This window comes from Macaca thibetana, chromosome 2 (genome assembly GCF_024542745.1).
Source record: "Macaca thibetana thibetana isolate TM-01 chromosome 2, ASM2454274v1, whole genome shotgun sequence".
Taxonomy (NCBI): Eukaryota; Metazoa; Chordata; class Mammalia; order Primates; family Cercopithecidae; genus Macaca; species Macaca thibetana.
Window position 1 is genome coordinate 42,475,775 of NC_065579.1, and position 27,125 is coordinate 42,502,899.

The following is a 27,125-nucleotide window of genomic DNA, read 5'->3' on the forward strand; positions in this document are numbered from 1 at the left end:
GTCGACGTAGAGCGCCCAGAGACCCAGCCAAGGGCAAGACCCTTAGCGACGCCAGCCAGTCCTCTCCGCCCAGATATCAGTTCAAAGGGCATGGCAGGACAGTGTCCACCGCACCACTCCAGACGACCCGCAGGCCTCGGGTGACCACTTTCTGGGGGAGCCCTTCATTCCTTGCGGCAGCTTTTCGGAGAGCCGGAGTGGAGGCTCCGGGCTGGAGGGCTCCCCGCAGCCGCCCACCGGGGTCCTCTGGGGGCCCGGTCCCGACTGGGGCAGGAGGGCCTGGACAGCGCCCCAGAGCGTGGAGATGGCTGAGGAAAGTTGGGGGTCGGGGCCTTGGGGCTGGGAGCGCCGAACCCGGCGCCGGTGCCCGCGTTCATGAATATGCACGAGCCACCTCCCTCCCTCCGTGACGTCACGGGCCGTCCCGGGGTGAGCGCCGGAGCCGCTCCGGGTCCGCGCCAGTGAGCGCGGCTGCTGCCGGCGAGCTAGCGGCGCGGCGGCGGGAACCGGAGGCCGAGCGCGGCGGCGGCGGCGCTAGAAGCGCACCCATCGGGCACGGCGAGGCGGCTCACGGCGCGGCAGGCACCGGGAGGCGAGAGCCGGCGCGGACAGTAGGCGGCGGCTGCAGCTCGTTGGCGGCGGCTGCGAAGATGCTGTCTGGGCGGCTGTACTGGGTGCCGCTCCTGCTGGCGCTGGGCGTGGGGAGCGGCAGCGGCGGTGGCGGGGACAGCCGGCAGCGCCGCCTCTTCGCGGCTAAAGGTGGGTGCTGGGGAAGTTTGCTCTTCTCCCAGGAGGGAGGCAGGGCAGGCTTGAGGGTGAAAGCGGCAAGGACCCGGGCTCACGCTGGATTTGCCCACCCTCCCTTGCCGCAGCTTCTGTGGCCTCTGTGCGCCCTGGATCCCCGAAGTCAGGTCCATGCGCCGCGGACCAGAGAGGTCCACCCGCGGACGCCGGCCCAACCCCTGGGCGGGGTCCGGGGGCCAAGCAGAAGGCGAGGTCTGGGGAGTACGGACAACTTTGAGGGCTGTCTGTGCCGGGATGGGAGCGCAGTGGGTGAGTTTCGAGCTCTGGTCCAGGGACGGCTCGAGCAGGGCGCTGGCGCGCCGCGGGGACAAGCAGGTGTCTGCTCCTGCCTGGCGAGGTGGGGGGTGGGGGGGAGGGAAGGATCAGCGGCGGTGCTTTCAAGTAGGGAGCCGATCTGTGACTTGTCTGCCAACTCCCAGCTCGGGAATGGAGTGGAAACTTGTAGGCTCCAAGGAAGGCCCCGCTGACACTCCTCAGGCTCCCCCAGGGCGGTTCTGGCTCCCCGGGGAAAGCGTGCCCTCCGGGTCGGCGTCGGGGTCCGGAAGAAGCGCGGGATGTCAGGCTCCCCGCTACCTCTCCTACTTCGCTCTGGCTCCCGAGGACCGAGGAGCCTAACCTGGCACCACTCCCCTGCCCACCCTGTTCCTTTGAAGAGCTTGACCTCCCGCCCGGAAGGAAGCTAGATCCAAGCGAACGCCCGACTCGGTCAGGCGAGCCTGGAAGCCGGCGAACCCCGGACTTCGACAGCTGCCTGGGAGCGCCGGGAGCCCTGGGGTGGGGGCCGTGTCTGAAACAGGAGGTCACGTGCTTGCAGGGGGTGGGGAGGGGAGGAAAGAGCAGAGCTGATGGGGAACAGTGGTGGGCTCAGGAAAGGCTGTGGCAGATCCTAGCTGGGGCTCGCAGCTTAGTGATAACTTGTTGATTCTCTGCGCTGTTCATAAGTAGGGCGTGCGTTTGGTTTGTGGGCTGTGGCCAAATCCGCCAGGTGACAATGAGGGGGTACTTCGTCCCCAAATCCTGCCTGGCAATCATCAGAGGGCGGAGGGGTTTGCGCCTGTCAGAAAGTAGATTCCCTGTTAGAGACAGCCTGATTCGGACGCTGGCTTTGAACTACAGTTGACCACCGGCTTACGGGAGGGAATGCCTATCAGGCTGCAATACTCTTGGAGGTTGGGGAAAGCTGGAGGCAGGCAGTTCGCCTTGTCTGGCCTTAGGAACTGGCCCTCCAATAACTTAGGTGTGATACATTTGAGAAGAACATGGGAGATTATGTTTATCGGTAATTTTAAAATCTTTTGGTGTCATCTTTTGAAAATATTTTATAAGCAGCCATTCTATTTCTTTTCAGCATTTTTTTTTTTTGGTATATCCTTCACAGGCAGTTTCTATTTTTAGAAATGAGAAATTTCATGAGAGAAAAACTCGTTATGAAAATACCTCAGAGTGCGGTAAAGAAGTGGCTGATATGAAGGGATCAAGCTGAGAGACTGTTGTTTTGGTGAAGACAAGAATAAAGAAACAATGAACTTCCAAACATCTCCCCCTCCTTTCCCAATATAGACACTTTGTTAAACAGGCAAATTACTTTTTTGGGGGCTGGGGGGAGGAGATTTCCCATCACTTTGTAGCACAGTAACTGATATAAGCAGATGTCTGCAAACGGAAGTTTGAAGGAGGGTGAAGAGCACACAGTAAGTGCAGAACAGGGAAGAAATCATTTGGGAAGGGGATCTGGTGTAAGTAGTAATAATGCGCGGCTGAGTTCGCAGGTCAGACTGGGAAACTTCATAGAGGTAAGCGAGAAAGAGAAGGAGAGAGATAAAAAAGAAAAAAAAAAAAAAAAAAACAAACCCCAGACTTTCAATGATTCACCTTATGTGGATAATTATGTGCATTTTAACCAACATCCGACTTAGAACATATTCATGTCTTGGTTAAAACTAGGCATTTATCAGGTCGGGCATGGTGGCTCATGCCTGTAATCCCAGCACTTTGGGAGGCCGAGGCGGGCAGATTACCTGAGGTTAGGAGTTTGAGATCAGCCTGACCAACATGGAGAAACCCCATCTCTACTAAAAGAAAAAAAAAAAAAATTAGCTGGGTGTAGTGGCACACACCTGTAATCCCAGCTACTCAGGAGGCTGAGGCAGGAGAATCACTTGAACCTGGGAGGCAGAGGTTTCAGTGAGCCGAGATCGTGCCATTACACTCCAGCCTGGGCAACAAGAGTGATACTCCGTCTCAAAAACAAACAAACAAACAACTACACGTTTGTCTTTCCAGGGTAAAACATTTATTGGCCCTGCAGATTGAAAGTTAACTGTCTGAATTCCCGTTGTTCTCGCTTCTTTCCCCCTCCAACCACTGGGGGGCTGCAAAGAGCTCTATTTGCTAGTGCTTTTTTTTTTTTTTTTTTCCCAAGACGTGTAATATTTGATTACAACAGAGGCATTTATTATGACACTTTAGTTAGTATTTACAGGACTGACTTTCCTTATTACAATGCACTTGTATTTTATGTTTCCAAATCATATGATCTCTGAAGAATGCTTGAAATAACAAAGCTGTATGTTTTATGTATAATGCACCCTGCCTCTGACTTTGCCATTTTTAAGGTTCATACCATTGTTATTCCCATCACACACACACACACACACACACAAAATCAGGAAGGCATGTGAAGATTGAACAAAAAAATAGATTCTTCTTTCATACAGTTCTGTATTCATGTGTAGAAAAACATTGGGAGTCTGGAGTCAAGCTTTCTCACAGAGTTAAATGCACCCTCCAGACAACTGTCTGGAAGCATGTGCTCCCAGCTTCAGGCTGGTGTAAGATGTTGTGTCTGTGGTGCACAGCTTGTTCTGCCTTTGTGCTTCTTGCTTCTTGCTTTCGACTCGAGCAGTTAATCCCTCACAACTACAGAATCACTGTACTTTCAGTGTAGATATATTTCCAGTTTCAGAAATCATACAGTGGCCAGGCAATTGTAACTCCTTCCCTTCACCTTTACATATTTTGGCTATTCAAAAAAGATAAATACTTCTTGGATTCCATAAAGAGACCAGATCACATGTGCATGTTCTGTGAGTAAAGCTGGTAAGGTATTGTGGACCCAAAGAGTTTCTGGAGGCAGAGAAAGACATGTCTTATCCAAGGGAAAGAACACAATGCAATCTAGACAATACCTCAGTGTTTGTGCTCAATTTGGTAAAATGTCAGTGGTCCCAAGACCTCAAGGACTTGGTACACAGTCCTTTTTAAGTTCCCAACATCTAGGCATAGAGGTCATTTGGAACAATACTCAAGTATAGACTATCAATTGTTGTAGTGCCCATCTTGTGTGCTGAGAGCCTGACTCAGTGCTCTGGAAGTTTCTGTGCCAGTAGCAGAAGGCCACCCCCCACCCCTCCCACCCCTACCTTTCTTTGAGGAGCTTCTGTTTTAGTTGGAGAGGGAAGATTTTTATGTGAAAATTTTAAGAGAGTAGCAGCACAGAGAATTTGTCCAAAGTATAGTACTGACTGTGACAGGCAAAGGAGATGGGAGTGCAGAGATAAGGTTTACAAAAACAGCATGTAGTAATAGGTTAGGAGGAGGATGGAGTGGAATAACAACAGTGTGGTGTAATTGTAGTAATTTCAGCATATGGAGTCCCTCTTTGGTATGTAACAGGCACTGTTGCTAATCCTGTTACGTGGGCAATCTCTAACTCTTACAACACATGCAGAGCCAGTGTTAGCCCATTTCACAGATGAAGAAACAAATTCTATGACAGGGTAAATGACTTGCCAAGACCTCCAGCTAGAGGGGGTGGCACTGGGATGAGAATAAAAAGGTCACTATACCCAGTGCCCCCTGTTTGTCAGACAGTCTTCCCAGTGGTTTTGAAAGCCGGTCTAGGGACCACAAGGAAGCTGAGCTGTTTGTATCTCTGAGTTACCCAGGAGCCCTTGTGGTCCCACCCACAGAAGAGCACAGTATGAGTGTCTAAGGCTGTTTAAAAGGGCATGCAGGTGAGGTGAGGGAAATGGACCTTGCTTTCACCATGGAGACCAGTGTTCTTGCTTAGAGCAGTCACCTCGTTCTCTCTCCCACAGATTCAAAAACCATCCTTGAATATTCCAGATTGCACACTGCATAACTTCCTGCAGGGGCAAAGGTAGTGTGGAATTTTTATGGTGGCTTGTTCTAAATCATCTTTGGGTAAGTAGCAGGTGTCTTCTAGTGGTATAACAGAGTCATTTTTCCAACGGAAGCACAAATGCCAAAAAGTCCTCAGCAATGCATCAGAAAGTGTACTCTGACCTGCTGCCATCCTGAAACGCCTGTGGTTCTTGGACCGAAATATACCCTTTACCTCTCTTGCACTCTCTGGGCAGCAGGCTAGTAAGTCACCTTCCTCAGCCCAATTTTCACTGTTACTCAAGACTTGGCCTTCTATAAGGAACCTTCCTAGGCTGGTTACTTTTGAGTGACTTGCCTCCCTTTCCTGCATGCCTGTGTTTTCTTGTCTGACTCTAGTCCTCAGGGCTCAGAGACCAGTGCTAGAGGCTCATCCTGACTCTCCTGATATCTCCAGAGCCTGGCCTCAAGATATGAGATGAGCAGTACACAGTGATTTGCTTGGTGAACACACCTGTTTGTAATCCCTAGTGCTGTCATTTCTTGATGTAGACATTTTACATGTTTTCCTCTCTCCTGTATAAAGTAAAATTTGGGCATATGGCCAGAAAACCTTGAGTTCCATACCTGGCCCTACTACTTCCTAGTTAGATGATCTTGGACAACTTGAGCCTCAGTTTCCTCATCTCTAAAATGGGGAGACAGAGATCTACCTTGTAAAATGGTTGTCAGGATAGTGCTTAGAGAACACGTAGCCCAGTTTGGGACATGTAAAAGGCATAAATATACGATGACTAATTATTGATCACTTCTTCAGTTGTTTTAGTGTCTGAGAGTTGGTGAATTTTTTTTCTGATCACTTAGAAATCCAGTTGCTTTGTTCATATCTTTTCTCAGCTCAAACTGTTATCTCTGTTTCTCTGTTTCTCAGTCTCTCTCTGCCTCTCTCTCCTTGTGCGGATATGCACCTATGTGTAAATATCATATATAAATGTAAATGCACATGCATACACACGCATTTGGCTTGACTTGTTTGTAAAAAGACACACTATTTTTTCACTAGTCTATGGATATCTTTGAAGCCAGGGCTCCATTTCATTCATCTCAAAAGCGCTGGCACTTAGTGCAGGGCCAGCTCAGAGTAAAGGTCAGCAATATTTGCTATATAAATAAATAAACAAGCATATCTCCATGTGCCAGTGCCAGAGGTGTGGGAGGTTGTGGTCTCTGGAGGGGAGCTCATGTGGTGTGATCTGGGTTGCAAGGAAAGATCCCCTGCCCAATTCATACTTTCCTCCAAGCCCTGCTACCCAAGAAAACAGAAAGGCATACTTTTTAAAGGTATTGACAAGCTTTGTGATAATACTTGTTTATATGGAATGGGGTAACTGAAGCTATGATACTCAAATAACAGCTTGAAACAGATTATTGTTTTATTAGTTATTATCTAACCCACCACTAATCGGACCCTGTGGAAATGGTTCCCTGGGAAAGACAGGTTTTGAGGATAGACCATGGGGAGGCCTGAGCTGGGGAAGAGCACTGAGCTGAAGATCCTGGCACTGTGTAGGACAGAGGATCATGCTCTGAGATTTGGAAAAGAAATAGGCAGGAAGCTAGAGGGAGTACTGGTCAGAGGAGAATGGTTAGAATGAGAGTTAGCCCTTCCAGACATGCGCTAGGTCCTGTTCTCTAGCTTTTCAGCCAATTACTATTTCTCAGCCTCCTGTTATTCTCTGTGAGGGGAACAAAAAGATAAAAGCAAGTTCCAATTATCAAAGAGTTCACACTCTGTCTAGGGCAAACATTGCACATCACACATCACACAAACTATTGCAGAACTTGGTGACTTATGGGAAAATGGTAAATTGTGCATCACAGATGCCCAAAAGCCTTGCAGGAAAGGAAGAAGTTGGCAAGAATAGAGGTCAGGAAAGATTTATGCAGAAAGTAAAAGGGATGTTGATGGGTGGGTAAGGCATTGGGAAGCATATGTCGGGGGCAGGGGTTTGCACTGGGCAGGTAAATACAAGGTGGTAAGAGTGATTGGCACACAGGCATGAGTGAAGAGGGAGCTCAGCCAGGTCAAATATTTCTGCATTCAGATTCCAGAGCTAATAAAACAGTGAATGTTTATTGAGTACGTGCTATGTGCCAAGTGCTACCTTGAAGCACTTCATATATGTCCATTGGTTTGATTCTCGTACCAACCCTATAAAGGAGGTAAACCTACAATCTCATTTTTACAGAGGAGTAAACTGAGTCACTGAGAAGTGAAGTAGCTTGCCCAAAGTCTCACAGCTCAAGGTGGTGAAACTGAGGTTACAAACTCAGAATAGACTGGTAGGCATGGGTTCCCCTCTTCACACAGGCTTACCTATTCAGAATGATGTGATGTCTGCTTAAGGAAGGCTCTGAGTGAGGTCAGCGAGGCTCTGCTGCCCTGGAAGGCATTGCCTTGCTGTCCAAGAATATTTGTTTGGATTTTACTTCAAAATTGCTGAAAGAGTTGGTTTCCCTGAAAACCTCACTCTCTGACTCACTTCTCCAAGTGAGCAATACCTGTTTCTTCTCATCCAGACAGCTTGAAGCCCTCCTCACCTCCTGTCATGCTTGGCCTCAAGCCGCAGAGGCAGCCATCTGCACTGTATAGTCCCAGATGTGTTTGCAGGGGTCTCCTGTACCAGAAAGACTATCCCAGCTGGCTGGCCTTTGTACCGACAGGTCTCCTGATATGGTCATTAATTTGGGTTAAATATTGCCCTCTTCTGACTCCATTTTAGGTCAGGATACACACTTTTAAACATATTAGCTGGCTAGATACCAAAGTGGATAAGAAAGGGATGTTGAGAGGTGTGCATGGCAAGGGCGGGAGGACATCATATAGGAGTAGCAGATACCAGACTGTTGATCGGGCTGCCTTTTCTTCTACTGTCATGGCAGGATTTTCTATATGGCCATTGTATTGTTCTCAGACACTCCTCTTACAGATTGGTAAATGTACATTACAGGGCATATAGCAGCAGATCAGGAATCAGGACAAGGGGTCAGACTGTGCAGTTGATTGCAATCCAGCACCAGGGAGCCAGTGTGATGAGCTAGGTGACATTTTGGAACATGGCCACTTGAAGCCCATTTCTTTCACTACTGAGCAGTTTTCTAACTCTAAGGACAGGCAACTTATCTCCAATACTTTCTCAGGATCTTGCTTGTCCCCAGCTCAGGATCCTCTACTCATATCAATCTTCCCCAGAGATTGGCCAGAGGTGCCCCTGATCAATACTTTTTTCCCTAGCTCACTTTGACCCTCCTACCCCACCCAAGGCTCACTCGGTATCTGTTTCCTTTAGGATGCCGCAGCCCCATATGTCCCAACCCAAGCTCTCATTTTTCCTCCAAGAATCTACTGCTTCTGCTGTGGCCTCTGTTTGGGTGAAAGGTACATCCTCCATACATTCACCCAAGCCAGAGCCCCCAGGAGTCCTCCAGCATGCTTGTCCCTCCATAAATATCACAACCCATCCTTCCTCATGTCCGAGTGATTCTATCATCACCATCTAGAACTTCTCCTCAATTCCCATTGCTTCTGCCTTGTTTAGCATCTTGTTTAAATGAAAGCACTAGACTCTAATTTTGACTGCCTCTCCAACTCTCCCATTACACTGCTGTCAGGGTGGCAGCATATATGCCACTCCCACCAGGCCTGCAAGAAACTCCATCTCAGTCATGAATTCTATCTTTTACCCTCCACGCTAAGGTCTGTAAGGTTTTTGCGAATAGCTTAATGCTCTGGAATTGCCTCAGATTTCCCTCCCTCACAGGTTATTACTGCGTGTGATGCCCCTTGTCCAAACAGCATGGTGCCTTGAGATCCTGGGGTGTCTACTTCCACAGGCACCAGACTATACCACCAGCATCTAGAATCTAATATTCATGCCACATTCTGTAGCCACTTCCTCAGGAGTGCTACCACCATCTGGGGATGGCAGCTGTAACAGGCTACCAGTTCCCATCCCAGAGGAAATCAGCTCGTCTCAGTTTTAGGGTGGGTGCACCAAAGCCACCCACCACCAACCTCTCCCATCCCTACCATAACCTCAGTTAGGGGCTCAGGCATTCACAGAGCAAAGACCAGGACTGGAGGTATCTTCAGAGAACTTCTGCCTTCACCCTTGCTACCCAAACCTCCTTCTTAGAACAGGCAACCATACTCCTTCTGACAAACCTCTCCAGGGAAGCCCCAGACCTCCCAAAATAGATCTCCAACTCTTCAGCCTGGCATAAAAGTCTACTGATTTTGCCCATCTGGCCTTCTCTCCTGTCAGTGAGCTTTCTAGAAATGTCCAATAGTTAATGCTTTCATCTTGCAAGAACTTACTATGCACCAGGCACTATTCTGAGTACTTTATAAATATTAACTCATTCAGCCCTCCTAACCACCAAGTGAGATGTGAACTCTTATTATCCCCATTTTACAGATGAGGAAACTGAGGCAAGGAAGGTTAAGCTACTTATCAGTTTACCCAAGTAGTAAAACAGTAGAACTGGGATTTAAATCTAGAAAGTTTAGTTTCAGAGTCCCCCCTTTTATCCAGCCCTGGATGCACAGTGGAGCCACTTGAGAGAGATTTAAAATAACACCAATGCCCAGAACCCACCCAGAGATTTTGTTGTAGTTGCTCAGGGACAACACCTGGGAATCTATGTGAAGCTCTCCAATATTTCTGTTGCCCAGCCATGACTGAGCACCACTCCAGCAAACTCTACTGCCTCTGCCAACTAAGTGCTACTTCCAGGTGGGATCTGTGCTCCTCTGTCTTTCACCCACCAGTCCTTTATTTCCCCTGTCAGGGCTCCCATTGCCACCTGTCTCCCAGGGTGCCTGTGAGCCCTTGGAGGGGGAAGTACCCTGTTCACCTCTGTTGCCCAGCACTGTCTGAGGCCCAGAGCGAATGCTGAGTGTTGAGGGGGTGACTGGTGCTAGGGCACTGCTGCCCACACTGGCTGCAAATCCTGCAGGGCTCTGTGCCCATGTACCTTCTCCCGTCAGCTTCCTTCCTTTGGTCATGGGGAGGAGCTGCCCATCAGGCCTTTCCCTTTTAGTTATTTGACTATCTGCCCAAACCAACTTGCAGCATTTGCTCCTCAGCGGTTTAAAATACTTGGTTCTGCACATGAGTCAGGAGAACATTCACCACCTTGAAATGTATTCAACAGTCAGGCCAGCAGATACCAGTGGAATTCTCACTCAGAAAGTCTGTCAGTGTTTTTCTCATTGCTTCTGAGAATGCTTAATTGGCTAACGTTTGACTTATTTCTACAGAATCACTGCATCAAATTGTCATGTGAAAATTGCCAGTTAAAAAAAAAAGAGACATCATTTTTGTGACTTCAGCCACTTTGCATTTCTATGATATCTGCTGTATTATATAGTTAGGTAAAACTTTGGAGTCTCAATCAAGTCTGACTAGAAAATCATTGTGAAGTATCAAAGAAAGGTCATGGTCTCCAACTCATGTGACCTAGATCCACTGATGAGCTGTGAGGTTCAGGGCAAATCACTCAGCCCCTCTGGTATGTGTCTTTATCACATGCAGAAAGGACATAGTGGCACCACCTCTACCCAAGAAAGTTCTAAATATTCAAATGAAAGTGGCTCTGGATGCCTTTTGAAAGGATAAGGTGCTTACAAAAACAAGGTGGTCACATTTAAGAAATCTTTGAGACTCAAACTCCAAAACAAAACTCTCCATCTGTCTTTCTTTATACTGTCTTATTAATTTAGTTAATTATATTTTCAGGAGAAGTTTGAATTTAGTGTGAATCTCTTCCCAGTTCTCTGATGTATAGCCTGCATGTGTCACACAACTGGTGGTCACCATGGTTACACAAAAAATGCAGCAGTTGCAGGCCCATCAATTTTCAGGAAGAACCAGTCAAAACTGTTAATATTATGTCAAGTTGATGTGTCGTTTTCCAATTTGCATGGATAGCTGCATTGCAGCAAATTAATTAAAACAGATAAATGTTAATCTAATGCATGTCTCCTTGTAATTAATGAAATATAACCATTACAGGAGTGTTTGATTTATTATTTTAATTTATAAAATGCTGAATTCTCCTATAAAGTTAGTTATAGTAATAGGAAAAGCTTACCCATATATAGCATTAAGAAAAATAATCACATTTCTATAAATTAATCACTCTCTAAAAGGATATAGTTCATTAACACTATGAACTGAAAGTGTTGGATGTAAATTAGATTAACCTTTTTAGTGACACTTCCATTTATATTGCACATTCTCTTCAAACTAAAAGCACTTTACATATATTAATTCAATTAACCCTCCCCAGACCCTTGTTAAGTAAGTACATATATCAAAGTTGGTAGGGAGGAGAAATGAAACCCTTCAAAAATACTGAAATCCTGGCCTTAGGATGTATGATTTATGATTTCCTCTGCAGCAGTACAGTTTATCCAGATTTATATGGCTTGAGAACATGGGTACATATCCATGCTGTCTCTCTCATGCTGCCAAGAAACCCTTAGGATGTCACTTCATGCCGGAAGGGAGATGCTTCTGCCTGAAGCTTAGGCCAGATGCTGTAAGGAAAATTCTGTTTTATTTAATAAAATGCACCCCAGCAACTCTGGGTTTGGTGGTAGACAGGGTATGTCCAAGTGGGTATGGGTGGCTAGACCTTAGTGCCCCATTCAACAACCAGAGGGCCATCATCCCTTGGGCTTGCTGCTACTCCACCTCTACCCTCTTCACCTGATCATCTGGAGGCTCAGGTCAGACTGCAGCTCTTGAACAAGACCTTGGGATGCTACTGGGAGGAGAAACAAGGATCTGCAGGGAGGTAGAGCTGGACATCAATCTTCTCAGCTGGGGTCCCTCCTCAGACTTGTATTGGTGTGGGGCAGAGGCTGCTGCTCCCTCACCTGCTGAGATGGAAGGCAAGGATCAGCCAGAAGAAGACCGCACTCTCCATTCTGCCTAAAAGCCTGTTTCTCAAGGAAAGTTTCCTGAGTGAGGATCTGTGTTTTCTGCTGTAGTGTGTCACTAGGAGTGCCCCATCTTTTATGAGGCCATGCCTCTTTGGAGCACTTACCATTATTGCTCAGGCTTCCTGGAAATAATTATGCACCTGGAGAGAGGAAAAGGATGGAAGCAGTCTTACATTATAAGAGCTAGAAGACTCAGGGGAGAGACTACAAACATTTCCTTAGTTTGAGTGAATATGTGTTTGGTGACTTAAGGTTCTGTATGTTCATTTTTCCAACCCTTTCTGCTCCTTAAAGTTCTCAAATGCACAAGCACTCTTCTAGGGGCAGTGTTACACTGTATTCCACAAACCAGTCTTCTTTGAAATAGAGTGCATCTCAGATAACAGCCTGCCTTGTAGCTGATGGTTACAAACCTACCAAGGGCAATGGCTAACCCAAAGGAATGAATCACTAATGATAAGACATGAAATCTAGTGTAGAAGAAACATTTTAGAGTATTTGCATTCTTCTCCCTGACTCTGCAGTTAGAAAATTTCTTACTCTGGTCCTCCCAGCCAACATGCAAGGGCAGTTTAAGCCCGCAGTCTTAGAATCTCACCACATTGTACTCTGCCAATACTTCTTGGTGCACATCTCTTTGCTGCAAATTGCCCTAGCTTCTCTCCTCTAAGTACTGCCTTCCAGGGATTAATAATCAGGACTTAAAGCCAAGAACTAAAATGTTACCATTCAGGAAACTCACAAAGATGCTGGAGAGTGAGAAAAAATATTCACTTTTCAGTTCATGATATTTTAAGAGTTTTCTTTTTTCTATGATACTTTTATTTGTGGGAGAGTGGACCATCATTTGGAGTAGGAAAGAAAGCTAAAATTACTCACAACAAGAGTAAAAGAATGTGATAGCTAAGACCCTGATTTCACCTTCCCAGATTTATTTCTGTTGTTTTTTTTTTCCTCCCAAAGGAAAACCAATTATTTTGACTTTATTGTGCTATCATCAGAAATGTCAAGATGGCTGTATCTTGCTTTATTATTAATGTTAGGATTATATTTAAGCCTTTTTAGTAATTTACTGTGACTTTGATTAGAAGTCATAAATAAAGCATTTGTATCACACTTACATTTTTTCCGTTTTTTTTTTTTTTTTTTTTTTTAACAATTCCTGCCTCCTTTCCATGCCAATCTTCCAGAAATTAAATTCCAGTCTTCCTAGGGAGAAGGAACTCAAGTCAGGGACCAGCCAAGAATCTTTGCTTGAAACTGTAGCTTTTCCTTGAGTTTGCTTTTGAAATATTCCACCACTACTTTGTCCCAATGGCCACTGCAGCAGAAGAGGAGAAAAAACAGAATCATCACATTAGCCTTTAGCACTCCTCTCGTCCCTCTCTTCCCTTATCTTGCCCTCACCCTTCCAGGATCTTTCTCTTCTTGTGAAGGTAGGGTTTGGCTGCTCCCTGGGAGCCACTCCTTAAAATACTACCCATAATGGAGAGAATCATCATCATCCTAGCTTTACAATTTGTGTTTTCTCAATTCAATGGAAAATGTGAGTAAAAACATCTTTAGAAAATATTGCTACATTTTGGGCATGGTGGTGGGTACCTGTAATCCCAGCTACTCAGGAGGGTGAGGCGGGAGAATCACTTGAATCTGGGAGGCAGAGGTTGCAGTGAGCCAAGATGGCACCATTGCACTCCAGCTTGGGTGACAGAGCAACTCCATCTCAAAAAAAAAAAAAAAAAAAAAAAAAAAAGAAAAAAAATTATTGCTACTTTTATTGATCAGAACCAGCCAAACTTGCTAAAGAGAGAGAGCTTGCTATGAGCCACCACTTCAAAACAAGTCACCTGTTCTTATATAAGAGGCCATTTGATCGGAAGTGTGAATGTGGTGACTTGCTTTGAAGTGGTGGCTCATAGCAAGCCCTCTGTCTTTAGTAAAATGCTTTTACTCACATTTTCCACTAGCTTGTGGACTGATCTCTCTTTCGTCCAGTTCTACATAGCCCTTGGTGGATCTTCCAAATACACACACACAGTCACTCCTGCTCAAAATTCCTCATGTTACTTCTCCACTTTCATGATACAGTCCACATTCCTTGGCTTGTTTTAAAAGGCCCTTAGTTGGTGCCTAGCTGTTCCTGGGCTAGAATTGAAGCTCTGTGTGAGCACAGCCCAGCACCTAGCCCAGTGTCTGAGTGAACGAAGGGGGGAACCCTCTCTGCACTTGCTCCTCTCACTTCAACCCCGTGTGCAGGACAAGCCAGTTTTCTGCTTGGAGGAGTTTTCCTGTGTTCTGTCTGCTGTGCACACTGCTCTGTCTCCTGCTGTACTTTGTCCTGCCTGGCATCCTGGCAGGCCTCCCTCATGCTGTCAGCATTTCTGGGAATCCATCCCTGGGCATCCCCTGGGGCACTCCCTTCCCTTCATTACATGGCTCCCATATACAACTCCACAGTGGCACTGCTCGATTGCATTGTCATTGCTCACCTGTCTGCGCCTCACTAGACTGTGTTTCTTCTTCCCAGGTTCTCAGACTCGGTCTAACACTATGGATCAAGTAGGTGGATGAATGATGGATGGAGCTCCCTGGAACCCAGCTCTTTGCCTTGTGGGGAAATGTAAGGCTGGTGTGTGGGGTTTTCCTTGTCTAATCTTTCTCCTTCATTCCCTGGGATCCCCAGTATTCATCTCCTCAGTACACATACATCAGGGCTGGCAGAGCAGGAGGATTAGGAGAGGTCAACATCCTAGGCAGGGCCCTACTCGTTATTGCTGGCATGAGCTGATACGTTCAAGGTGGGGAGATAGAGCCCAGCTGGGGTTAGGGGCCTGTTGGGTATAAGTTATGGCTGGGGAGCAGAAGCTAGATAGCCCAGGGTCATGAACCTCTGCGGCAATTTCCAGAGTGTGCACCCTTCTTGGATAATGAATGTAAATTACCTTTGCCGTCAGTGAAGTAGCATAGACATAAGCCCCCACTTTGCTCTGTAGCATTGGATATCAAACACTATGGGAGAATATCTTCTGTCACGCACTGATGAGAATTTGGTTGTAACCATCGGCTGCTGCAGGTGGATCTGATACTTTCCCATGTCGTTCCTTGGGTCCTCCTTGCTCCCATCAGCATTCCGTTAAACCCTAGACTACAAGTTTTAAGTGGATAAAGCATGCTGCATTTTCCAAACAGGTCATTAAAAACAATTTGCAATTTATGATATCAGATGCATGTGTGTGTAGAGGCAAGCATGAAGTTTTTAATTGGAAAAACTTTGTCTTCAATTAAAGTAGGATGCTGAATGTGATGAGGCCTGTGGAGTTCTGAGCCCACAGCTAGGGAGGCAGGGCAGCAGGAAGAGGGGCCAATTTGTGGCTGTGCTGAGATTTCCAGGTTGTGTATTCAGTCCACAAAATGAACAAATAGGAGTCTCTCTGAAGTCAGAACATTTACTTTTTGCTGGGATTCCCTTATGGTAATCCATAAGGATATGCTGGTTCAGTTCTGAGTGATAAAGCTTTGGTGCTATACATGGGGAAATACCGTCTTCCTCAACCAAACCAAAATCCTGAGCTCTGAGGCTGGTGTTGAGAGGGTCACCTTCTGAGGCACAGTCCCCAGGAACATGGGGGAGAGCTAGGTTGCTAATAGCCCTGATTCTGCCCTTGAAATTCCCTTTCTTTCTGCCACTCCCTACATGGGTTGAGATTGAGCCGAGACAGAATAGACCTTTTTTTCTGTAATTCTGGCTCTAGTGGAAATAACATTTTCCTTTAGATATCAAGGCTTGAACTTGGACCAAACAGGATTTTACCAAAGTTTCAGGGTGAATAATGGAAATAAACGTAAAGAATCATGAACTTTCAACCCTATCAGAACCAACGGCCCGTTTTTACAACACATATTTTCTAGTGTCCCCATTATTATTTCTAAAATGAAGTTTACTGATACTGTTATGCACTTATATAATCTAACAAATCAATATAATGTCTTCACTGAATACAAAGAAATTAAAAGTTAAATAATGTATAATAAAATGATATGTATTTCAACAAATGCTTGGGCCAACCATATGAGAGGAAGTAGTGAATTAGACGCTTGTCGCCAGTTCAGCAGCAACACCATGTGAATCACTGTGAATTCAACAGCTGCAGATGCAAACAGATCTGTGTGTGTTGTTTTGGTGATTCAGATATCATGGGCATATTGTGTCAACGTGACTTTTTTAAATGCTGAAAGACTTCTGGCAATATTTTGAATAAGACAAAGCATTCTTTGGCCTCAATTCATAGGATGGTTGTATTCCTGGAAAGCTCAGGGTTTATCAAAGCTGCACCAAGAATATCCAGCTGACTCACTTTAATGCCACTGGCATAGGGAAGAGAACTGTGGAGCTCTAGATGGTGTGCTGGGGGCCATTCAGGCAGAGAGGTGCCTGGACCACCCCTCCACCACACATGCACTCATCATTTCCTGGTTCTAAGAGGTACCCAAGAAGTATCTCATATGTGCTTACAGGCTGAAATTGCCTTAAAGGGTAGACAACTTCTGGGACAGTAAATAGGTCTTTCTAAAGACCTTTTTGGGGAAAAGAGGAAAATGTCACCAGCTGGTGGTCAACTGAAAGAGGCCAGGATTTCACAAGGAGATCTTCTGGAGAATAGGGTCTCCCTGATGGGGGAAGCTGGAAGATCTATGGGGGAGCCCATAGATCATGTGCTAGAATATCATTTAGACCAAGCAAAAGGAGGATCACTACTTTGCCAGTTAAGCATGGAGACGTCTCGGGGTCTTTCCCATTACCTGCTTCTCTACCTGACACAGAAGCACTGTAAGGGGGTATGAGGGGGAGACCACACTGGGCCCAGAGACAATGACCTTTGGATCAGATATAAGATTGAAGTTTAAAAGTGAACTAGACTAAGTATTCGTAAACAAAAAAGAAATGAAAAGCAATGGAATTGGGCTGCAATATCTTTAAGGCGCTGCCACCCTTTGGGAAAGAGAAGCTTGACAAATCATGGTAGGGAACAAAAATAACATCATTTGATGTTTATAGTCCAGTGGATTGGACTCCAGCAAACTGGCTAGAGTGTTTATTAAGGTCACTACTGATATTTCAGAGATAAAATGCTGTTCTCTTGGATAAAAATTATTCCTTAATGTTCTCATGGATAATTTAAAGGGGTGAGGGTTTTTATTTTGTTTTTGTTTTTATTTTAATCCCTAGGTGGCTGTTTCTTTTTCCCCCTCCTCATATAAGCATGAAGTGCTTCTAAGAGAGAGGCTGGATTGCCTAAGAGAGTTTCAGCAACTTTGAGATGAAAATACATTTTAATATTTTGATTTAATGGGGAATGGTATAGCCCCTTAATAAGTAGTTCAGTGACATTTGGTAGTTCTGTAATATTTGACTTGGAGTTGAGTTTATAAAAATTTCAGCCCAACAGTAACTTCAGAGCACTAAGGGATGTATGTATTTCTGAAATGAGAAGACCTGGTTGACATTCTGATTCTAAAATCAACATCATCCCTTATGCGTCACCATATTTTCAATTATAATGGATGATGGGCTGTGAATTTTAAAAACAGCTTCCCTGCAAGCTCCTGCACAGACCCAGCTTGTATGCAATAAAAAGAAGAGCTTGGGAGGGAGAAGAATGTCCTCATGCCCACTCTTCTGACTTGACTTACTAAAATGCTTCCTTTTCAGAGACTGCTTTGGTTTTTTGCTCCCCACATTGGTTCCTTGGGAATTTTTTTAGAACGTGGAGTCTTTTCTAACTTTGCAGGGAATTTGTATCCTGATTGACCGAAATGGTCGAGCTTTGGAAAGGTAAAGTCCTGTCAATAAAAGCCTGAGATTTTATGAAATACCTATGACAGCCAGACAAAAGTATGTCTAACAAAAAATTGGGGGAGCAAAACAGATGCTTAGGGCATGGTGTTCTTGCATCTCTGCCATTTCAGGATAAATTCAGGCCTTTGCTACCAGTTCATTTCCCATTTCACTGTCATCTCACCTTCCAAGTAGAAAATACCCTAAATGGATTATATTAGTTCCCAACATGCAATTCTTAGGCAGTGATTAAGGTTGGGATTATTCTCAAGTAGTCCCAGGATGCAATGGTTTTGTGGGTACTGGGCTTATGTTTGTTTTTACCAGGAGGTTCAGAAGCAGACCTTCCTTCCCCAAGGGTGGTCACAAAATCAGGTCTGAAATGGCCCTATATTCTACCCATAGCCAGCTCGAATGGGGAAGAGACAGCTCTATCCCCCACCCCACTGTGCTGAACTGGAGGAGTAGAATGGTTATTGAGTTAGGTGGGACCTGCTAATAGTGGCTTAGAATTTGGGACTTCCTCCCCAGAGGGAATGTGAGCTTTGGACTGGGCCTCATATCTGGCCTTGACACCTTCTAGGAAATGCCTTTCATCAGGCTTAGTAAGGTGCAGGTTGAATAGAGACTAGATAGTCTCTGTCATATGGGCAGGGCATATCTGTTACAACCACCCCCTATGCCCACACAGATCCTCTCCCCTAAAGGATTGAGAAACTACCTATTGGGCACTCTGTTTATTACCTGGGTGATGAAACAATCTGTACACCAAACCCCTGTGACATGCAATTTACTCACGTAACAAACCCAACATATTCCCCCTGAACCTCTAGGGGAGAGGGTACGTGCGGACATAGAGGGTGCTTATAGCTGTCAGTGCCGTGCCTGTATCCCTTCTGCTCATGCCATTTTCATGCAGGTAGGCCTGACTTCCAGCAGCAGCGGCCCTTTGCCTGTGGTCTCTCCCTGGCCCCTAGACCCCTCCGTGCTCGCCAAGTGTGGCAGGTCAAGAGTCAGAGGGAATTAATACCTTCAGGAACTATCCTTACCAATGATTGACAGGCACTGATGGAGCAGCATCCCAACTCCCCCGTCCCTCTTCCCTCAGGTGGGAGGATGACTGAGATATTTTACCCAGTGCCCAGGCATCTCCAAGAGGATTAAGCTCCAGTTTTGCCCACACTGGTAACTTGCTTCCAGCCTTTACTAGCTTTCTTCCCTTCCTGAGTCACTTTTCCACTCCCCTACTGGTATTTCCTGAGACCACCTCCTACACACCTGTGCTCAAATCCTTGCCTTAGGGCCTGCTTTTGATGGAGCCCAAACTAAGAGGGAACAAACAAGAGAAGTGCTCTGTGTGTGTGTGTGTGTGTGTGCGCGTGTGTGTATGCAGGCTTTTTTCCCCTTCTTTTATTTTAGATTCAGGGGGAACATGTTGGGTTTGTTATATGGGTAAATTGCATGTCACAGGGGTTTGGTGTATAAATTGTTTCATCTCCCAGGTAATAAGCAGAGTACCTGATAAGTAGTTTCTTGATCCTCATCCTCCTCCAACCCTCCATCCTCAAGTAGGCACCTGTTGTTTCCTAAGAGAAACTATTTTGTAGAGCACTTGCTGTGTCTTTTCTGCATCTACCTATACAGTAAATCTATTTCAGGATAGCAATTCTGGGTTGCCTTTGGGCATCCAGTCAGACTTACTTGCCAGCTGTGAGGTTTTGTGGGGCATTTGGAGAATACTGAATAGTCATTGAACTCTCAGTGCTTGTATGCAGCACTTAAACTTGTCTTCACATCCATCTGGGGCTAGGAGACTTTTCTAGAATAAGATGTGCTGTGTTCTGCAGCTGGGGCAGGCACTGAGCCTGGCAGTGGTGGTGATTTCTCCTCTGGGCTCAGGACTCTGAAGGCTCCTTGAGGGCAGGGTTGCCATAGCTCCTTTCCCAAGATCTGGGGTATAGCAGGCACCCACCCTTTGGAGGTGAAATGAGTTGAATTAAGTTGAGTGCCTGCAGCCTACATAATCTAAGTGTCTGGGGGAACATCTGGCACCTCTGATCATAGCCAGATTTCTCGAGTGTCTGTTTTCAGCGTTTTCCCAGAGTACCTATAAGTGAATTTGCAAAGCACTTACCTCTGTCTTCACCACTTCTTTTGATGGTGTGGAACAGCTGGCAGAACTAAAAATCCTTCCCCTATATCCACCATAGCTAGCACACAGGTCTAAATTACTATGGCAATTCAGGTACTTCAGGGAAGACAATGAAAAGTCTGATTGATACAAATTCTGCTTTCTCTAAGAGACTGAGTGCACCAAGCCATTATCAGCTGAGCAGTTTGATGTGAGTTAGTCCATTAGCTTAGACACATGGCCCAGCTTAAGTGGATGGGATTTAGTATCTTTTACTTTTTTGACAGCCAAGTAACTTTATTTCAGTGAGGAGAGTGTTAGCATATATAATATATATTAAATATAGAATATATATTGCTATATATACACATATACACACATACATGTATATATGGCAATATTGCTCTATATATATACACACACACACACACACACGGCAATTCCAGTCACTGAAGTACAACATCTGATTTATTTGAAAAGTTCTCTTAATTCTGGGTGGCTGACCCATGCGTTGTGTGTGAGTAGTCTATGAATCCTCACAATGCCGCTTAGAAGCTACAGGATGCTGAATAAATTGCATAACTCCTCTGTGACTCAGATTTCTCATCTCTAAAATGGGTATATTAAACTCTAGCTCAAGAGGCTGTTGTAAAGCTACAGTAAGCCTGAGAATATAAAAACCTGGCATACAAGAGGCTGGTGTTTTGCTTATCCATTGCTGCCTAACAAACCCCTGCACAACTTAGCGAAACAGTGACCATTTGATTATGCTCACAGGTCCTGTGGCTCAGGAATTTAGATGTGGGGTTATAGTTTATCTCTGCTCCACGATTTCTGTTGCCTTGAATAACTGGGGGTTGGGATCATCTGAAGGTTTCTTCAGGCCGGGCTCATAGGCTGCTATTGGCTACTAACAAGGTCCTGTACATGGTCTCCACATGGCATTCAGCTTCCTGACTGGATCATAGTAGGGACAAAAATAACATCATTTAATGTTTGTAGTCCAGTGGATTAGACTCCACCAAACTGACTAGACTATTTATTACGGTCAATGCTGATGTGTCAGAGATAAAATGACTTCAGGATGGTTATACTTCTTACCTCGTGGATCAGGACTCCAGTGCACAGGGACTTCTTGTGGATTTAGCTGAGTCCCTCTCCGAAGTCATCCAGAGCTAGGCCCTTCTCATCTCAGATGTGCCTCTCACTAGCTGATGGCTTGCGTTTCTCCTGGATTCCTTTTGTTCCTGACCTTGACGTTCACTACAGTGGTCTCTATGCTCCGAGAGAGAAAGGATGGATAGGGGACATTCATTTCCTGGGGAATCACAGCCTCTGAGGTGGGCAGCATGCATGGAGGGAGCTCTGGAGCAAAGATGGAGTCCCTGGAGAGGGTTAGACCCAAAGGCTGGAAAGATGTGCAGAGACAGGGGGTGGTAGGACCCTGAGGATAGTTACGCGGCTTCGTTAAGTTGCACTCAGCCTGCCCTATATCTAACCCTTAAGGAGCACTCACCAGAAGCCATTCTGTTCTGGAGATTTCTCATGCATCAGACTACCTGAGATTTCCCTTGTCATGACTCTGTGAGGTGGGTCTCCTGACTTCCCTATTTTCCTGTTATGGAAACTGAGTCTCAGAGAGCTTCGGAAAGTCCATAAGTAGTGGTATTAGGAGGTGAACCCAGAGTTCAGAGCCTATGCTCGTCATGTTGCTTCGGTATTCAGCATCCCACTTGGTAACATGTTCTCATATTTTGTTCTATATTTGTTGTGCATTATTCATTTTCTCTAACTCTACTTCATACTCATTGAAGGCAAGACTATGCCTTCTCTTATATTCTCCTCCTCTGCAGATGTGAGTACCTTAGAAGAGAAGACTGGGGCTTGACAGAGAGGCCACCATCCTTCTCAGTGGCCCAGCATGGTGACTGTCTTGTTAGTCACACCTGCTGGGCTTGGGTCGATAGAGAACAGAGAAGGCATTGTTGCTCACATCCTATTCTCCAAAGGAAATTTTGTTCTAGTTTATTGTGAAAGTATTGGTTTTGAAATTGAAACACAGAGGTCTACTAAAGTGATGTTCTGTTTGGAACAGACTCTCTTTTTTTCCTGTTTTCAGGTGAAAAGCAATAACCATGAAGAAAATGAAAGAAAACCCTCTAAAGAATAGTGTCAGTGGCTCTGACAGGTTAAAGCTGTAGGATAAATGCAGAATTTACATGACAAAAACTTTGAGTACAACGCTGATTGTCATTCACCAGTAATAGGATTCTCTGAAAAGCAAAAATATCTTAATTAAAAAAATACATAATTTATTTTTGCTGGTATGCGTCCTTTTGCCTCACCCTCACAAACTAATTAGACTTGAATATCACTTTCCCCAAACTTAACTTTACCAAGGCTGTGTCCGTTTCATCCGTAATGTGCCCCCTCCCCCCGCTTCCTGGGCTTAGCAGGCTGCTTAGAGCAGAGAAAGCTGCAATGAGTGTTGCCAATTTGAAAGACAGGTTTTTGCCCTCAGATGATTTAAGTTTTGATGCAGAAACTAGCAAGCTGACAGATTAAAATATTAAATGATGATGCTGTACAGGAGGGCAACACAGACATTGAATGAGGCTGGAGTCAGGATTGGCAGAGGTGATGACAGCAGGTGATGCCTGCTCTGAGCAGGGGCCATTCATGCCTCTGGGGCTGCCCAGAGATATGCTGTCCAGCCTCATCTCTGCCACACCTGACACTTCAAGCTGAGGAAGAAATCAGGTGTTTCATCCCTCCAGGCAGCACCACTTACTCTCCCTGCAGGATCTGGGATGCCCTCATCTTCTCCCTACCCACAGCCTACATCCAGATCCCAACTGGTGCAGAGATCAAATATCCCCTCAACACTGACCTTCTCCTTGTCTTCTTAAAATGAAACTTCATCTTTCTCCTTCTATAATTTTGCCTCAACTCTAACCTGTATATGCCTCAAACAGAGTTTATGCAATCTTTACTTTTTTTTCTTATCTGAGAACCCTGATTGGTTTACTAGATAATGAGCTATGTGAAGGTGCAGGGCTGTCTTAATTCATACCTGCATCCCAGCATCTGGTAACTAATTGCTGACTGGCTGAATAGACAAAGGAATGAATGAAGTGATTTAATGAGATGGCCTTGGAGCATGGGGGACTTTACATGGGTAATGAGGGTTTGAGGTTTGAGAGGGTTTCAGAGAGGGGAAATGATGTCAGCTCATGGCCCTAAGTCAGCAGAGGACATATGCCAGTTTGGGCACAAGCTGAGACCAGCCTGTTTGCCACAAGCTGTGCTCGGAAGACCTGGGAAGAATAGGAATCCCATGGTCTTGAGCTGGAGGGGCTGGGCTAGTGCAGGAAACTTTTTCAGGCACTCACAGTTTCAGAAACACCGGGTGATCCCCTGTGTCAAACTCATCAAAGGCAAGCACTTGTCCTTGTGTTTCTGATTCTCATTTCCTGCTGAGTTACTGCCTGTGTGAAAGCAGCCGTGAGGTCCCCCCTGTTTGATATGAATCCACACTGCAGATGAAGTCAGAGCTGAACAACACAGGGCTTATCCAGGGTGCCCGGCTGCTTGCTCTCCTTCAAAAGGAGAAACTAGGGGCCAGCTCTCACACAGAAGGCCAGTCAGAGCAAATCCCTGCTCCTGCTTGACTTGTGGTCTGGATACATTGTTGCCCCTTGGCAGGGGTACAGCCACTAGAACATTTGCCCCATTGTGATGTCTCCTATGTCTCCGCAGTCATCAAACACCAAGAATATTGCTGGTCACTCTTGGGAGGGCTTATCAGCCACAAGGTGTATGTGTCCACCACTAGCCCTTGTCCAGGAGGTGTGAGGTGAGTTACATGTGCTCATCCATTTTTAGCTTTACCTTTCTCTTGTCTGTATTTCTCCTTTCTCTGCCTCAGTGATTACCTTTCTTTTGAGGCACACCATGCATTTCTGTACAAAAGACTGAAATCCATTATAGAATGTGGTAGGACATCAAGGAATAAGATAAATTTGATTTCTGTCCACGGTGGTATAATGAACGAGAAGATGTGGCTGGCCATGATGTACCAGGTGGGCTGGGGGAAGGGAGATCAACTGGGAACCTGCAGAGAAGCACACCTGGCAGCTCTGTGCTCCTTTTAAGTGGCCAGTGTGTGGTTCTGTAGACTTGGGATTCAATGACAGTCTCATGCAAAGAAAACCCGATATGCATGGAACAATAGATAGGCTGTGAAGCATTGTACCATCTGATCCTGTCTCCACAGGTATACCATATTTCATCAGTTCTAAGATGGCTTTTGAAAAATAATAACATCTCTTAAATCAGGATGAGCCTTATAATTGATGGCATCCTAGATGTGATGAAATGTGTTAAATGATAGTGTCATTCATTTGCCTGTTTGGTGTCAGATCTATTTCTACCCTTCTGTTACTTAGCTCTATATGATGGGAAACTACATCCTCCAGATGTCTTGCCAACTTACTTATGGTGAGAAAGGGGAGGCACTGGTGGAAGACAAGAGTGAGAGGAAGAGAGAAACTAAAGTATTTCCCCGTGTCTTTCTCTACCTTGGCCAATCTCACTGTCAGCGACCACCTCTCCTCTTCTGTAGCTCTAGCTTCTGGCACACATCTTCTGCCTTTGCTGAGCCCTGCTTGCAGAGGATGGCTGCCAAAGTTCCAGGTCTACCATGTGGTCCCTTCTTTTGTCCCTCCAGCCCTGGGGTGATAGTGGCTTCCTGTCTTGCCATTTGTTGCTTAGCTTCCCATTCTCCATCACTTGGGTAACTGATTCTTTGTGTTACATTTCCTTTCTTGGAGGTATCTAGTATAGTTAGTTTCTTCTTAGTTAAATCTTGACTGTTACAATGATACATCATCACCAGATTAAACAGATATTGAGGGGGCATTATTTCTCTTTCCCACATCCACACATTCTGCAGAATCTATTCTAGTTAGGGTGAGCAGTGGTATCTTTGATGCCAGACTCAGAGGATTCTTTGGGGTCTGTAGCATTTGACAGTGATGCCATCCCCATTTGTTGAATTTTCCTCCTTCATTGTCTCCTGGGTGATCACCCCTTCTTTCCCTTTGCTCCTTGAATTTTCCCCACTCTCTTTGCCAGTCATCTCTTCTGCAAGTCTCTAAACTATTGGGTTCTGTAGAGTTCTAAGCTCATTCTGTGCCCTCAGTCAACCCGCCCCCTTTTTTTTACTCTACCTGCTCACACCCATGGCTTTAAATACAACTTCTCTCTGCAGCACAGAACTGTTTCCCAAGCTTCAGACACAGAATGTCACTATCCGCAACCACATTCTTTGGGTTATCTTATCCCACAAACCAAAATGTCTTTGACTGAGCTGACCTTCTCCTCTCCCATACCAGCTTATTCTCCTGTGTTTTCTATCTCAATGGATGGAACTGTATCCATTGTAAAATCCAGACTAGAAATATCCTGGGGTTATCCTGGACTCATCTCTACTTTACCTCCCAAATCCACCTGCTTTCCAAACCCTTTATTCAGTGGTGTGTTTAAATGGTAAACACCAGCTTTTAGGGGGAGAGAGAAGGGAAAGCCCTCTGATTTGCAGCATTTGCCAGTTTCTTTAGTGTAAATGCTCCCATCATGACTGATTTCTGGTTACCAGTGTGATATCACTGAGCATGGATTTGGAAAGTGATGCCCGATTGGTTTCTGTGAGGTGAGCCAGCTCAACATACTATGGTGCTGTATCCATCCTCTCATTAGCATCTTCTCTTTCTCACCCTGTTTCAAGCCCCACCATTTTCCTTTCGGAGTTTTGAGATGTCTCCTCACTATATTCTCAGTCTCGACCTCCTTTGAGGCATCCCACACTAGATGTAAACATATCAGTCCTTAATAAAAAATAGCTTTAGTGGCTTCCTATTACCTAGAAGAGTATCAAAGATGGAACCTTCTTGGCATTTTTATTCTGGAGGACATGAGCCATGCTTATCTCTCCTCCAAGGCCTAGTACTGAGTTTGGGCCACTAGTATCCACTTACTGTCTCTCTTGACATTTTGCTTTCCTTTCCTTCTGTGCCTTCCATCTCTTCAGCTGTTTTAAGCATTCCATCATATTATGAGCTTGATGCACTGCCTGCTGCACCATGGAGATAGGTTCAACCATGTTAGAATATTTGCCCAGCAGGCTATGTGATGCTGACCATGATAGAAGCCAAGGGCTGACTGCGCTTCATACCTCGGGGTTGGGAGACTCTTGAGATAAGGGGGCAGGATCTCCTCAGTGTGTCAGTCATTTAGAACTGCTACGAAGACTCTCGTGAAACACGTTGTTTAGAGGGTAACATTTTTGAGAAATTATTAAATAGGTCTTGAAAAACTGAAGAATATCTTGGATGTATGTTATATTACAGAAAATGGAGTCAATTGAATAGCCATCCCTTTGCCAGTTTGCTAACCCTTTCATCTAAAAATCACTCACAAAAATTTACCTGCCTAGAGATACAAAGCTGAGTAGGACAGGATGGAAGCTCACAGGCAAGTGAGTGACTCCAGAGTACCAGTACTTTTGTCTGTTGTTCACATAGGGAGGTCAACGAAAGGCTCCTGAAATTAGACTCAGCCAAAGTTAGTCCTTTTGTCTCATTTTCTTCTTTATAAAACCTGGTCCAAAGTACCCTGTCTCCCCGCCCCCAGGACTATTGTTTTGCTGGAGTTTTGATTCAAAAAGGGAGGTGTTTTAAGAACGTGAAATAGCATTATTATGAATTTGTCATGATTGTGCACGTGTTTGTGTGTCCCCTTGTATCCTTAGCTTTTTCCTAGGTATTGTGGCAAGGTGGGATGGATGTGGCAGAGGAGGCGTTAAGAAAAAGACCTCACCTCTGTCTTCAGGAAGCTCACACTCAACGTGTAGATAGAAGCAGGGTTTGAACAAAATATGCAACAAAATTAGGTGAAAACGAGTGATGTCGATTTGCTGGTTCTCTAGGTTGTCTAAAAGTAGAAAAAGGAACATGGGTTCACGTTACAGGGTGGCAGTTTGCAGAGAAGACGTTTCTACATTTTCACAGTGCAAGGGTTGAAAAAAGTCTATCTGTTTTTTAATAAGGGCTTGCCTTTTAAGGGACAAGAAAGACTAGAGGAGTTCCTTAAATATTGTTTATTTATTTTATAATTAAAAATATGTTCTTTAACAAAATACTTAAAAATAGTAACAA

The 27,125-nt window shown here is 45.3% G+C and overlaps 1 protein-coding gene and 1 long non-coding RNA gene across 2 annotated transcripts in view; one reads left to right on the top strand and one right to left on the bottom strand.

The window, feature by feature from the left end:
- Nucleotides 1-454: 454 nt before the first annotated feature.
- CLSTN2 (calsyntenin 2) overlaps nt 455-27,125 on the top strand; it is a 628,828-nt gene continuing 602,157 nt past the window's right edge. The window contains exon 1 of the mRNA XM_050779679.1: nt 455-759. Coding sequence (XP_050635636.1) covers nt 651-759 — 109 coding nt within the window. The 5' untranslated portion in view covers nt 455-650. The remainder of the gene's footprint in view (nt 760-27,125) is intronic.
- Nucleotides 14,940-23,632, bottom strand: LOC126948209 (uncharacterized). The gene is made up of 3 exons (XR_007723364.1): nt 23,301-23,632; nt 21,010-21,183; nt 14,940-15,086 (listed from the first exon to the last, which is right to left on the bottom strand). It is a non-coding gene; the product is annotated as an uncharacterized LOC126948209 (long non-coding RNA).